The sequence below is a fragment of the Ascaphus truei genome, chromosome 21 (genome assembly GCF_040206685.1).
Source record: "Ascaphus truei isolate aAscTru1 chromosome 21, aAscTru1.hap1, whole genome shotgun sequence".
Lineage (NCBI taxonomy): Eukaryota > Metazoa > Chordata > Amphibia > Anura > Ascaphidae > Ascaphus > Ascaphus truei.
The window spans coordinates 12,964,222-12,979,818 of record NC_134503.1 but is presented as its reverse complement, the minus strand read 5'-3'; the positions used below and the strand labels follow the sequence as shown (position 1 = coordinate 12,979,818).

At 44.8% G+C, this 15,597-nt stretch overlaps 1 protein-coding gene across 6 annotated transcripts in view; it reads left to right on the top strand.

Moving 5' to 3' along the window:
- RALGPS1 (Ral GEF with PH domain and SH3 binding motif 1) overlaps positions 1–15,597 on the top strand; it is a 423,133-nt gene that overhangs the window by 308,558 nt on the left and 98,978 nt on the right. For all 6 annotated transcript variants that reach the window (XM_075579016.1, XM_075579015.1, XM_075579013.1 and 3 more), the window contains 2 exons: positions 8,162–8,299; positions 11,193–11,286. In XM_075579016.1, the coding sequence (XP_075435131.1) occupies positions 8,162–8,299; positions 11,193–11,286 (232 nt within the window). The remainder of the gene's footprint in view (positions 1–8,161; positions 8,300–11,192; positions 11,287–15,597) is intronic.

Below are 15,597 nucleotides of genomic sequence, written 5' to 3'. Positions count from 1 at the left end.
TGCAGTCGCAATGGGTCCTTGTCCCATAGAGCTTACAATCTAATGGTGCTTGTGGCACAGAGAAAGTGACTTGCCCATGGTCACAAGGAGAGAAGAACCATGGGATTCGAACCAAATTCACCCACGTAAAAGGCTGTGACATTACCACTGAGCAGAGAGAATATTTCTTCCTACCACCTTTGCTTCAGCCGGTGCTTTGCAACACTGATAGGGTTATCAGGTGGCTTCTCCAAAAATACTGGACACAATGGTGAAAGGTGTGACGTGCTCGAGAGACATACACACACATACACACACCTCTCACCTCGCTCCATGCTGTTTCCTCATCTCCTTGGCCCTACACCCAGGCTTTTGACACCTCCTCCTGATTGGCTGCTGCTGGGTAATACAGCCAATCAGGGTGGAGGAAGCTGCCCAGCTCCCTCGCAACAGCCCTTCTATCTCCCTGCTCGGGGAAATCCCGCGGCCCCCCAAGCCAGTCAGGTCATTACGTCCAGAGAGGTAATACTGGTTATACACATACATGTCCAATAGTTCCTCTCATTTTTTTACTGGCCAGTGTGTTGAAATACAGGATAGCCCGGTTCAATACTGGACACCTGGCAACCCTAAACACTGATGTCATCGATGAGCCGCGGCACACCAGGAGGACAGATAAACACTGCAGCTGCTTTGTTCAATGAATCATCCAAAGTTGGACTGTTTCATATCATTTTAAAACCACAGTGTCTTCTCCATGGTGTGCAGAATAAATCATAACGTTATCATCGTGGAATGGATCTATAGAAAGCTGTCCTGCTCTGAATCAATCACATTATTATTTAGTCATACCGTATAAAAAAAAAAAGCATGTGTTATGTCGGCTTTTGCTCCCTCGTGGGCTTTGATATGAGACCATTGTGTGTGGGGGAATGGGCCAGAGGAGCCTGTAAATGTTTGCCTCCTTGAAACGCTTAGTTACGTGGCATATTGTCTTCTCTCATCCCACATTTCTGTGTCCTGACAGAAAAGACGATTTACTGTTACATATGTAGTGTCTGCACTATATTAGGTCTTGTTTGGACTGTTTTTTTTACTGTGCTGCTTCTTTACACATATTGTGCTCTTTGTACGAACTGTATACAGATGTTTTTATTACATACACATGTGGCTCCTCTATATCTTTAAATGGTATGATTATTGGTTGCTCTAAATAATGACACATACTCTGTGTTACAAGTATTTATTTGTCTTTAATGGGCTTAATATCCCTACTTGTACTTTTACATCTCGCTGTAATAGTGACACAAGTCATGATATATTGTATTACAGATATTTGTCCTGGATTTGCGAAGGTTTTCTCTGCGCATGCTCTTTTTATACATACATACATACATACATACATACACACACACACTGTGGTCGACAAATCACCCAAAAATCTACTCGCCGAACAAAAAAAATCTACTCCCCCTGGGCGACTGGATTTGTCAAACACTGTATATGTGTGTGTGTATATATATATATACACACCCTACCAAAATTGTCTGTAATTATCCTGCTTGCCTCAACTCTTATCCACACTTTCTCTCCCTCCCCTCTCCCCCCCCCCCAGCATCCCTTCCCCACCTTTCTTTGACACTGTCTCCTGGCTTCAGACACTTAACACCCTACCTTATCTACAGTAAATATCTGTCTTTTTTTCCCCCTCTCTCTATACACTGTTTTAGCCATTGATTCCTGTGTAAATCAGTATTGCTTGACCTGAAGAAGAGAGGAGAACTCTCGAAAGCTTGTCCTATGACATAAATTCTTAGTCCAATAAAAAAGGTATCACCTAATACTGAAGAACTCATTTATTCTGCACTATATATATATATATATATCTATCTATCTAAGAAAAAAACAAGAAAACAGGCGCACTCATGGTGTAGTATATCAGAAAATTTATACGGGACTGGAAAGGTAAAAATTGCGCACTCACAAACGTTTGTGAGTGCGCAATTTTTACCTTTCCAGTCCCATATAAATTTTCTGATATATTACACCATGAGTGCGCCTGTTGTTTTCTTGTTTTTTTCTTAGATATCCTTGAGGGATTTGGTGGTCCCTTCTATCAGGCTGCAGCTACTCTGGAGGACAGTGTATTTTTTGGGATTGGATTTTCCATTGTATTGTATATTTTATTTTTATATTTTTGATTCATTTTTTATATACAGTATATACTTTTTTTTGTGTTGTTTTTTTATCCATATATTTTTATTTTTATACTTATGTTTTATTTATTCATTGGTTGCAGTTATCTCACAGCCTACAAAGATTGTGTCAGTGGGTTTTGGAAGGCGCTAACATTTTTCTTCCGTTGTTCATATACATATACATAGATTTGTTAATACAGGCATACCCCGGTTTAAGGACACTCACTTTAAGTACACTCGCGAGTAAGTACATCTCGCTCAATAGGCAAACGGCAGCTCGCGCATGCGCCTGTCAGCACGCCCTGAACAGCAATACTGGCTCCCTATCTGCACCGAAGCTGTGCGCAAGCGGGGAGACTATAGAGCCTGTTACAAATGCGTTATTTACATCAGTTATGCACGTATATGACGATTGCATTACAGAACATGCATCGATAAGTGGGAAAAAGGTAGTGCTTCACTTTAAGTACATTTTCGCTTTACATACATGCTCAGGTCCCATTGCGTACGTTAATGCGGGGTATGCCTGTACTTCACAGGGGAATAAGGGTCCCCTTCTGTTCCGTGCACCCTGCAATTGCATAAATGTATCACTATCAGTGTGCTGTCTATCGCCCCCTTTCCCTTTCATTTCACATTGATGTATGCCTGTAGAATGACCAGGAATGTGTAGGATATTGAGAGAGAATTGGACCGAGCTAGTGGCACTTTTATTAGAGCTTTTTCCTTTTCCAACATGACTTTCAATATACAGACAGACACTTGTGGGTTCGGTGTAGAAGTGGGCATTCCAACAGGAGAAAATTGCAGGTCATGGCGAACTATTTTTAATCAGGTGACTGCAAAGGTGAAGTGAGGCACTTTTCACGGGATTTGTTCAAAGCTCTCAATGCATATATTCCTGACCGCAAAAATGTTGTGCTTAGCCCAAAAGTACAAATGTCTGGTTTTAACAGAAATAGCCCTGAACACCTCCTAAGGGTCTCTGAGCTAACATACATCCACCACAAGGTTCATCTTGAGGTTCTCTACGTGGAATTTTTGATTTTCAGATGTATATGTAGCCAGGCACACCTGAAAGGTATATTTGAGGGCTTTTTAGCCTATATCTAAAATAACTTGGTCATCTTGTGTGCTCATTTGCATGTCGTTACCCAGAATCCCTGGCTTCAGTGGAAACCTTGAATGGTAAGAGATCATGGGGAAAATAAGGTCTGAGACATGTGACTGTGCTCACCAGGGATATTTTTATTTGTGATACAGTACCACTGCATGGTGCCGGGTTTTTGTCACTTTTTAATGTGTGGTTGAAACCCATCACAGCCCCAATGTGAGGGTGCTCACAAGTGGTATTTGTATTTGCTCATCTTGATATAGCAAATGGAAATATTACTGTATGCTCATTTGCATGTCTTAGACAGGTCTGCAACCCCGCCTTTCACCATTATCACCCAGCACACAGCACTTCCACTGCAGCAAAGGATTCTGGGAAATGAAATGCAAATGAGCACACAGTGCCACCTTTTGCTTCAAAACCATTAACATGGTTCCCTATAGGCTATAGACCCATTAAGGTCGAAACGGCTGTCCGTGGGTGGGTTTACTGGCTATGCATCTTAACCCTGGCTGTGCTCAAAGCTGTGACCATGCAGCAAGCTTAAGCCTATAGGGAACCATGTTAATGGTTTTGAAGCAAAAGGTGGCACTGTGTGCTCATTTGCATGTCATTTCCCAGAATCCCTTGCTGCAGTGGAAGTGCTGGGTGATAATGGTGAAAGGCGGGGTTGCAGACCATTCTAAAACATGCCAATGAGCATACAGCAATATTTCCATTTGCTGTATGCTTTGCTGTGGAGGGTTTTTGTCACTTTTTTTACCCACCATAACTTATCTAAGTATGGCTCATCTTAATATGAAATAGAAGAAATATTTTATTGATAAGAATTGCAATGTCGTGAACAAACCGTGTCTTGTGCCGTTGCACTTATGAGAAAGTAATGAGAAACAATGCGTTAGCTGCAGAACTCATTTCTTGAGACACCGCGACAATCGTACTGTTAGGCTGCGTCCATAGATGGAGCAGCCGTGCTGAGCCGTGCGGACGCTCCGCGCTGAGCCCCTGCATCCTCAATGAAGATGCCTTCAGAGGTGGCTCACGCGAGCGTCCGCAGGCGTGCTGACGAGTTGGAGGTTTCAGCCGAGCGCCAAGCTGTTTTTCAGCGCGCTGTCGGCTGAAAACCTCCAATCACAGCACAGCAGCGTCAACGTCACGGCGGCGTGACGTCGGCGCCGTTACATTGACGTCAGTGCGTCGCGGGCGATTGGCCCAGCGACGTCACTACCCCGCCTCCAACCACCTCCCCCCGGCTCCCTTCGCGCACGCTGGCTCGCCTGCAAGTCCGTGCAATCACGCTGACTGAAGCAGGCGTGCCTCAGCGTTAGCGCGCTTCCGCTCTCCCCACACCTCTATGGCCCGGGCCTTATTGAGCAGACATTCATATGAAATGCCAAGTTAAATGGCATCCACCAGCCTTGTTTGCGTATTGCTTTTGTTGATATATGTCTTTGCTATGTTAAATAGAAATTACACGTTTCCTAACCGCATACAAGAACACAAATGAAAATGGCTGGAATGTGTATTCTTTTAGTGACTATTTGTCACATTTTTTACATTTGAAGCAAGTACTCAGTAAGATCCGGTGTCCACCAGCTCAGATGCTGATTGGAAAACAAAATACCCTTTTTTATTGTATTCCTTATAAAATGCTGATTTTGTTGTGCTTTTCTAGGATACTATGAAGCAGAATTCTTCTTATTACGGTTGGTAGTTTTTTCCCCCATTCCAAGCTGATCTACCAATGCAGACTAAGGGGGGAGGCTCTTATAACAACACATACTGCAACCCTGCCTTTCCCAATCATCTCTTAGCATGCAGCTAGTGATTCTGGGAAATGACATGCAAATGAGCACACAGTGTCACCTTTTATTTTATTTTAACATGGACCCCTATAAGCTTATGCATGCCGCATTACACAGCTTGTCAGCACAACCTGGCTTAAAGAAGTGCAGAGCCAGTAAACCTGCTCACAGACGGCTGTTTCGACCTTTTGGGTCTCATCAGTGCAAGGTTGGTTATACTGGCTTTGCAATGTGAAGCTGGGATAGAGAACAAAAGAAACATTGAGGGCGCTAATCTGTCTCCTGCCGTGGTCACGGCAAACTCCCTTTCCATGAAATGTAACGCCAAATTGTGAGGATAGTACTGTAGCCGCTCCGCGTCCACCCGATAACTGAGAAATAGAATAGGGTGATGGTTCAGGGGTATATGGTTACGCGGAGGTGCTCCTACAAGTTACACTCAATGGTTTTACCTATCAAGTGAAACGCAATCATCGGAGCAATAAGAAAAACACATTACTCCCAGAGAGGTTTTCTAAGGTCTCTGCTGGGAACATATGCTTCTAACCTGACCAGTGCTAAAGGTCTTTGTAATGTACTGAAAAACACAGGAGAGGGTCTGTTTTAAAGCAGCAGTGAAAATAAAAGGATTCATTATATAGTGATCCTGAGTAACTCTGTACACATCCAGTTGTGCAAGGCTCCTTTGTAGGATAGTAATTCGAATCGCAGATGTTGGGACACAGTGATGTCACAACATTTAGCCAAGGGTTACACACACATTTACCTCCGTGTGCTGCAATACCTCACCTTTACTAACTCTCCAGGTGCTTGGGATGTGCAGGGTCTCCGGGGCAGTCGTGGGGTCTGTCTGCTCTTATTTGTGGGGCTCTTACGGGTATATTCGTTAAGATCCGTGCGGTCTGACACGGAAAACCTAATGCCTTTAATACAGTATATCCTCTGTCAGACCGCACGGGTCTGCGATTTTGGAGCTTATAGAATATATCCCTTTAATGTTTTTTTGACTCTCTGTTCCCCTCTGATAAGCAGATTTCTACAGCCCTAGTCATAGATAGAGATTTGATCAAATAAGTGGTCATACAAATCAATCAAATCAAATCAGCTTTATTGGCATGACGAAAGAACATTTCAATAATAGGGGGTGGGGGACAATAATTACACGAATACTAGGGGGTAGGGTATAATGATTGCACGGTATATGGGTAACAGTTTCACACAGGGGTGTGGGGGTTAGTGGACGTCTCTCAGCTTGTGGCAGGTGCTGATATTGTGTGCAGCCAGTTCTGCTGTGGTTTCATCTTCTCCCAGGAGGATCGCTATTTTTTGGTTCTCTTCTGTATTATTAAAGTTCTGGATAACAGCAGTTAGTTTCTCTAGGTGGGCACTCCTCACTTCAGAGTATTGTGTGCAACGCAACAGGAAGTGCGTTTCATCTTCTACCTCTCCTAGCTCACATCTTTGGCATATTCTCATCTCCCGGGGCTTCCAGTTCTGTCTGTGTCTGCCTGTTTCTATTTCTAGGCTGTGGGCACTTATTCTGTACTGGCCCAGGGTCTGTCTCTGTTTTGGGTCTTTTACCTTCAGTAGGTAGGGTGCCAGAGTGTATTCTCTCTGTAGGCTGTGGTAGGTTTCCAGCTTCTTTGAGCGTTGGATATCATTTTCCCACATTGTCACGTACTGCTACTTCATTTCGTTGGAGATAAAGTTGATTTCTTTTTCCGGCAAGTTGTTGATCTGTGTGGGGTTTTGTCCTTGGAGTGAGAGGACAAGTTATTTGATGGCACAGGGTTTAGTGAGGAGGTCCTGGCTTTGCATTGCTCTGTAGCAGTAAGACTATGGATGGCTCTTGTTTAGGTGAGCCCAGAATGTCAGAGCTCTCTTCTGTACAGTGAGCAGTAGAGGAAAGCGGCCCAGATCAGCCCGGCATGCATTGTTTGATGTACTCCTGTGTACTTGGCGAAGGTGTTTGCAGAATTCCAGACTCTGTGTTGTTTTTTACTGCTGTAAATGTGTGGGTCTCAAATCTCCTAATCTACTTGTGTGTGTGTGTGTGTGTGTGTGTGTGTGTATATATATCTGTATTTATATACGTAGTGCTGTTTATGTACATAGCACTTTACAGCAGTAACACACGTGACATAATAGGGATAAGCACTTCATAGGTAAAAGGCATCAGGTAAAGGAGTCCCTTCCCTGAAGAGCTTACAATCTAAGTTTAACCCTGGACTTGTGTTAACCAAATCTTGTTATATATTGGCAGAGATGTTATTTCTTCTTGGATAAGGGATCCCTCTGAATATAGTTAACCCAGCGGTTCGCAACTAAAGACCTCCCCCCCTCCTCCCCCCCCCCCCCCCCCCAACAGGTCAGGTTTTCAGGATATCCCTGCTTCCTCCAGGTGGCTCAATCAGTGTCTCAGTCGAAGGCATATCCTGAAAGCCTGACCTGTTGGGGGTCTTAAGGACTGGAGCTGAGCACCCCTAAGTTAACCTCTTCACTTTTAGAAAGACAGCGAAGGCGTTACAGTGGTGTTAGGGCTACAGAGCAACACACCCCAACTGCCCAATGAATGGAGATTAAACACAGGCACCTATTACAATTACTGTAAGCTATTCCATAAAGTAAACGCTCAACTCCGATAAATACACCACCAGTTTAGAAGAAGGAAAAGGGGAGACTTGTCCAGAATTAACAAAGATTGATGCTAGTCAGGCCCCTATTGATCAAGGTTAATTATGTGCATAATTGTGATACAGCAGGATCACTGATCTTGCTTATAAAAGCCTGGATATTACACCCATACCTAATTAACACATTGTCACTGCTGATTATTGATTTGCGCTCACCTCTTGTATAGCACTGCATATATATTAGCACCACAGGTATAAACATACTAGTTACATAATAAAATAAAATCGCATTGGCGCTTTCTTTATTGGTTTGCACTTTATTGGTTTATCTGACCCTGTGCAGGAGAACATTTAGATTTTTTTTTTTAATGGTCTTATCCTATGATACAGAATATAAATCTTAATATAATCCATGTATTATTCTTGTTACAGGAATTTACCTTTTGGATGTAATTTACATTGACTCTGCATATCCCGCATCAGGCAGCATCATCGAGAACGAACAGCGATCCAATCAAATGAACAATATCCTAAGGATTATCGCAGATGTACAAGTCTCCTGCGGTTATGGTGGGTATTGATGTCTTTTTATGCTGTGTAAATAGGAGGCAATTTATGCCACTATTATTTGTCATGCCATATTTTCCTTCAATTGTAAAACCTTCTTTCTTGCCTTGCAATGCATTGCTGGCTCCTCTGGCAGTAGAGGGGTTAATCGGCATCTGCATATGTCCATCTCCGTTAAGATGACTGTGCTGCTGTTTCAGGCAGTGAAGGAGTCTGCTACATTGATTATATAAAGCAGGGGTGCGCAACCTTTCCTCCCTGTGCCCCCCCCCTGCTCACGCCCCTCCCCACCCCCTGCTCGGCTCCGGCGTCAAATGACGCTGCGGGGTCACGTTGCTGGATTACCGTAAACAAGGCCATAAATGCTCAACTCCGATATATAAACGACCAGTTTAGAAGACGGAAAAGTGGAGACTTGTCCAGAATTAACAATGATTGATGCTATTTATCAAGGTTAATTATGTGCATAATTGTGATACAGCAGGATCACTGATCTTGTTTTAAAAACCTGAATATTACACCCATAAGCTAATTAACACATTGTCACGGCTGATTATTGATTTGCTGTTCTGCCTTGTATAGCACTGCATATGTATTAGCACCACAGGTATAAACATACCAGTTACATAGCAGTGTCGCTGGAAGCCAAGGTAAGTGAAGTTACAAAGGTCTCGCGCGATTCCGGCATTTAATTAAAATGCCTTCAGGGGAGCACGGGGCCTCTGTAACCACCGCCCCCCTGATATTAAGGATGCACTGGAAACGTTTTATTGCCAAACGAAAATACATCATGTGGCAGTTTATAAAATCTAAGTTAACGGTCAAAAGAATGTGGAAACTAACCAGAAACACAACTGGTAATGCAATAGTTCAGGGGTGGGCAACTACAGTCCTCAAGGGCCACAAGCAGGTCAGGTTTTCAGGATATTCCTGCTTCAGCACTGGTGGCTCAGTCATAATGACTGAGCCACTGATTGAGCCACCTGTGCTGAAGCAGGGATACCCTGAAAACCTGACCTGTTGGTGGCTGGAGTTGCCTACCCTCGGTCTAGACAGAGCAAGGATACGGGTAGAAAAATAATGTCACCATGATAACAAGGTTCATCTTTGTTAAAGAAATCCGTATCCTCATTGCAAGGCAAAGGGTTAAAGGTGCAATCCACGCATTCCTCCCCCCCCCCCCCACCTTATAATGCATGGCTGTGATGCAAGGGTCCCCAGGGCTGAACTTGGTTAATTTAAATGCAGGGGTCCCCGAGATACAGTACCTACCAAGCAAGGTGCCAAGGTTACTGCCTGGTATTTAAATCCCTGCATCACGTGAGCCAATAGGAAGTCACAGCGGATGATGTCACTGCATTATGTATTCGTACATCAGCAAAGCATACTTCGACAGATGTTATCATTATTATAATGCCTATTTAGCGGTGTGGTACTTTAAGAGATTCTATTTGTCATTTAAAAAAAGGTATTTTTAATTCATGTATATGGATTTTTTTGTTTATTCTTGTAAAAATAATCAGTCACACAATGAAATTTGCCAATTGCCAAGGAAGGAAGGACAGAGTGCTACATGTGACAGACCTTAATAATGGGTTAGAAGCACCTCTGTAAAGTACGGGTCAGGTTTTCAGGATATTCCAGATTCAGCACAGGTGGCTGTCAGAGGCTCAGCCTCTGCTTGAGCCACCTGTGCTGAAGCAGGCACTGATTGAGCTACCTGTGCTGAATCTGGGATACCTTGAAAACTCGAGGCCTGGTGTTGAGCACCCCTGTGTTACAACATACACGCGCTCAGAGTTCTAAGGGCATTTGGTGGAAAGAAACACCATGTTTATCAGGGTCTGACTTAATCACCACGGCTCACATTTAAAGGAGCAATCAAATCGGGTGATTTTTTTTTAAATCGGAGCTGAACCCCATTAATTTCAGCTCCAGGGACCCCCTACTTCCCGAGATACAGACCTCCGGAGGGGGGCACCAGTATCTCCTGCACGTTTAAAGCTCCCGCGTCCAGTGGGCCAATAGGAATCCGCACCAGATGACATCACCGCTTCCTATTGGCCTTTGAAAAGCAGCCATTACATAATCCCTGCTACCCGAGTGGAGCCGATTTTCGGTGCCCTGTATCTCCGGAAGCAGGGGGTCCCCAGGGTTTAAATGAATGGGGTTCAGCTCTGGAGACCCGCTGCTTCAATCCTATGTTAAAATAAATAAATAAAAACATTTGCAAATAAAATCGCCCACTGCAATGGCCAATTTAAGTGGCCGGGGCACAGAATATATATAAATGATGTACATGGCGTGAATATGTTCATAGAAATACTACCCACTGGTGTTGCTAAAAGCAAGATAGAGCTTGCAAACAGAAATGTAATTTGATGCTTTGGGATTAAAAGACTTATTTCCACAGTAAGTGAGATCCGGGAGTTCAGGACCAACATACTGTACACACGGTAAGTATATAGGCCTCTGTTGATAACGAGTTAAACAGTTTACCAGTGAGCGAGACGCAATCAAAATAAGGGATATTTGACGAGCATCCACATCACAAGACATTTCTAACCAAACGTAGCATTTCAACGGAATAGCATCTTTATTTTCGACTGCACGGTGCTGCATGTCCAAAAGCAAATGTTCCGAAAATCATTAGTAAATATTGAATAAGTTGTGTCTTAGGAAATCAGAATAAAAAAAAAAAAAACCCCCATTCGAGACATTGTCTACACAAGGCTAATCTTTCCAAATGACTCCCTGATATAACATCAGTCGGTGAAAAAAAATGATCTAATAAGTAGCATAATTGGGGGGCAAGGTCACGAGGTGAATAGAAAGCAGCTATTTACATTAATTTGAAGTGGGAAATAGTTATCTTCTGAATGTCTTTACCCAACAGACCACCTTGCAACATTACCACACGTGCAGAACTACTTGAAGTCTGTCCGCTACATTGAAGAGCTTCAAAAGTTTGTTGAAGACGACAATTTTAAGTGAGTAAAACCTTCTTGTGCATCCATCACAGCCGTTTAAGTGGCATTTGATGACGTCTTGCTCTACAAAGAGGTTCCAATTGAGATAATGCCTGGATCTACCCATAAAACACGCCATGCCACAAACGTAGCTATTATTTTGTATCCCAGTTGCTAATATGAATCATCTCGGCTGCCTGAATGAAACGCCAGCTGTTTCCTCTTTGTTTGAGGCAGTAACGTTTTCATTTTTCCAGCCCTGTGCCTTGGTTTATATGGGGGGAAATCAGAGTTACTTGCTGTGTACTGACATTTAGATCTCTGCTGGGAATACAAATGTGCAGTGTCAAGGCCCGTGCGATTGAAATAAGACTTTGAATTTAAATGGTTCTGAATATAAAGTTGATGTGAAAATCCCCCTTTGAATGCACAAACAGTTCATCTGTGTAAGAGTTTAGCTTTCCTATCTAAGGGAATGGCTGGTACCCTGTAAGCGTTCTGTTCTGTTGGTACATTAGTTCATGTAGCTGTCTACATCCTGGAAAAACATGCAGCTGCACACAGCCTGATGCAAATGTAATTATAATATAAATGCGACCCTATAAAAACCTCAAGAACACAAACAGGCCCACTCAGAGGGGTCAGCCACAGAAACAAAGCATCCTACAGTACATCACGCAATACAGCATCTGTTATCTTGCATCTCTTGGCTTTTAAATCTTATGTTGGTACATGTATTACGGGGGACGTGCAAATATGGTGCGTGCCCCCCCCCAGAACCATTGCAAAAACATTACATACAAATGTAGGCAACATTTTTCAATGCAGTATTTTCTTTCTGCAGATTACTTGACAATCACGTGTATTTTTTATTCTTTTGTATGATCTCTGTATACGGCGCAAAGTAGTGGAGGCTTAAAATAAGCTGCTTGCTAGGAACATGCGCTGTTCTAGGGATGTTTTGCTATAGCAGGGGGGTTGTAATCAGATGCAGGTTGCAGCGAACGCCATCTATACGACTGCCTGGTTATGGAAGCTGTACCTCTTTGTACAACAAGGTCTTTAAATAAAAGTGCGATATCATTTCAGGCATTTAGCTTTTGACCAGTATAACCGCCACAGAGGTGTAAGGCTGCAGTCCATACTAATCATCACAATTTATATTTAATTACTTAGATCGCTTCTAGCCCTTTCCAATGATATTTTTATTTTTAAATATGATTTTCTGTTCAGGGGATATAATCATTTGAAATATTAAGTGTCCGGGAAGTTAAAATGAAGCTCTCCCCAGAGTCCACTGCAGTCTAAATGTTACCATGGTAACCACACATGCTAGAGATCATGCTTTTTAACACTTTTTTATTTTTTTTATTTATGCTATGGGGCAAGATACTAACACTTAGGCCCTGATCCCCAAAAGGGTGGTAAGCTTTACTCCCATGCATGTGTAGGGAATCGGAGGCGTCCTAAAGATTAGCACCTTTTTGGGGATCTGTTCCTAAATTAATTACCATATTGGCCCAACCACAAGGTGATTTTTAAAATAAATAAAGTTATGTTGAGAAAAAACCATACTTGCCGTATAATCGGGCCCCGCCGACTTTGTAAGCCGATCAGCAGTCAGCTGTATGAGGTTGGAGGATAAATGGAGGAAGCTCCACCTTGGGGGCCTGAGGCAACCATGTTGCTTGTGGCAGGCAAATCAAACCGAGGGAGAGATGGGCAGACACAGTGAGTGTGAGTGTCAGTGGTGAAAGTAGGCCAGTCCGGTATGCAGTAACAGTAAAACTATAAGAGCCAGTACTGCGTACTGGTATGAATTATAGAGGATCTATATCTCCCTGCGCCTCTCCCTCTGTCTCCCTGATATCTCTCCTGTCTCTGCATCTCTCCCTGTCGCCATACCTCACTCCGTTTCCCAGCGTCTCTCCCTGTCTCTGTCCGTGCCTCCCTCCATTTTCCAGCGTCTCTCCCTGTATCTCACCACACCTCCCTCCGTTTCCAAGAGTCTCTCCCTGTCTCTCTCCGTGCCTCCCTCCGTTTCCCAGCATCTCTCCCTGTCTCTCACCACACCTCCCTCCGTTTCCCAGCATCTCTCCCTGTCTCTCACCACACCTCCCTCCGTTTCCCAGCGTCTCTCCCTTTCTCTCACCACACCTCCCTCCGTTTCCCAGCATCTCTCCCTGTCTCTCTCCGTGCCTCCCTCCCGTTTCCCAGCGTCTCTCCCTGTCTCTCACCACACCTCCCTCCGTTTCCCAGCGTCTCTCCCTGTCTCTCTCTTCCCCTCTCTCCGTTTCGCAGCGTCTCTCCCTGTCTCTCACCATGCTTCCCTCCGTTTCCCAGCGTCTCTCCCTGTCTCCGCGCCTCCCTCCGTTTCCCAGCGTCTCTCCCTGTCTCTCTCTGCACCTCCCCCCATTTCCCAGCATCTCTTCCTGTCTCTCTCCACACCTCCCTCCGTTTCCCAGCGTCTCTCCGTCTCTCTCTGCGCCTCCCTCTGTTTCCCTGCGTCTCCGCGCCTCCCTCCGTTTCCCTGCATCTCCGCGCCTCCCTCCGTTTCCCTGCGTCTCTTCCAGTCTCTCCGCACCTCCTTCCGTTTCCCTGCGCCTCCGCGCCTTCCTCCGTCTCCGCGCCTCCCTCCCCGTTCCCCAGCATCTCTCACTGTCTCTCTACGCGCCTCCCTCCATTTCCCTGTGCCTCCCTCCATTTCCCAGCATCTCCCTGCGTCTCCGCGCCTCCATCCGTTTCCCTGCGTCTCTTCTAGTCTCTCCGCACCTCCCTCCGTTTCCCTGCATCTCCGCTCCTCCCTCCGTTTCCCTGCGTCTCTTCCAGTCTCTCCGCACCTCCTTCCGTTTCCCTGCGCCTCCCTCCGTCTCCGCGCCTCCCTCCCCGTTACCCAGCATCCCTCACTGTCTCTCTACGCGCCTCCCTCCATTTCCCTGTGCCTCCCTCCGTTTCCCAGCATCTCCCTGCGTCTCCGCGTATCTCCCCATTGATACAGAGCCGTCTCCGATCACTGACGTGGATGTCCATATATGGATATGCCCATATTAGGGCATCCTTCATCACTGACTCGGAGCCGGCTCTATGGGGAGATACGTGGAGAAGCAGGGAAACGGAGGGAGGTGCGGAGAGAGCCAGGGAGTTCTCCCCAGTAGCTGCTGGCGCCTCTCTCCCGCCGGTGCGTGCCGGGAGCTAGGCCCAACTTTCCCACGGTAGGGTTGCCAGGTGTCCAGTATTGAATCAGACTGTCCTGTATTTATTTACTGGACACCTAACAAGCTCCTATTGAACCCCCAAAATAACCACAACATATATATATATATATATATATAAGCATATGAGTGTCACAGAGGAGTGCTACTGAGCATGGCAATATATATTTAAAACCAGAGATAGAACATAAAACACAGACAGAAATACTGGACATGTCTGGACATTTATGTGTATACCGGTATTACCTCTCTGGGCGTGTATGTGTATACCGGTATTACCTCTCTGGACATGTATGTGTATACCGGTATTACCTCTCTGGACATGTATGTGTATACCGGTATTACCTCTCTGTACATGTATGTGTATACCGGTATTACCTCTCTGGGCATAGTGACCTGACCGGTTTAGGGGGCCACGGGATTTTCCCGAACAGGGCTGTTGCTGGGGAGCTGGGCAGCTTCCTCCATCCTGATTGGCTGCCCCCAGCAGCAGCCAATCGGGAGGTGTTAGGAGCCTGGGGTTGGGGCCAAGGAGAGAAGGAAACACCATGGAGCGGTGAGAGGTGTGCGTCTCAAGCACGTCGCACCTTTCATCATTTTGTCCAGTATTTTTGGAGAAGCCGCCTGGCACCCCTATCAAGGTAAGTGTGTGTATTATTGTTTGTATTTTGGGGGGGAAGGGGGTAATGTGCATATTGTGTTTGGGGGGGTATTATATTGTGTATATTATGTGGGGTCTATTATAGTGTTATGTATTCATATATATTATATATTATGTATGTGCTGTATCCAGTATCAGTATTGTGATGTTATTTAAAAACATGGTGTGCAATGGCCATTCGGATTAGTTGCTGAATTGGAACTTTCCATGCTCCCTGAAACTGTAGCTGTCTCTGTGCAGGTGCGGTCTGTCACCAGACACATTGGTATCCAACTGGCTTGCACTGGAAGTCTCAATGGCGTCTCCTTACCTCTCTGCAACGTCTTTGTCTGCTCTGGCATTCAAGGGGTTAACCTGCATGCCCCAATAATGTTGCTTGCAACTGACTTGCAAACGTGGCCACTCTCTGTAAAATACTTCTAGAATAAAAAAAATAGATTCAAAGTGAAATATTACTTT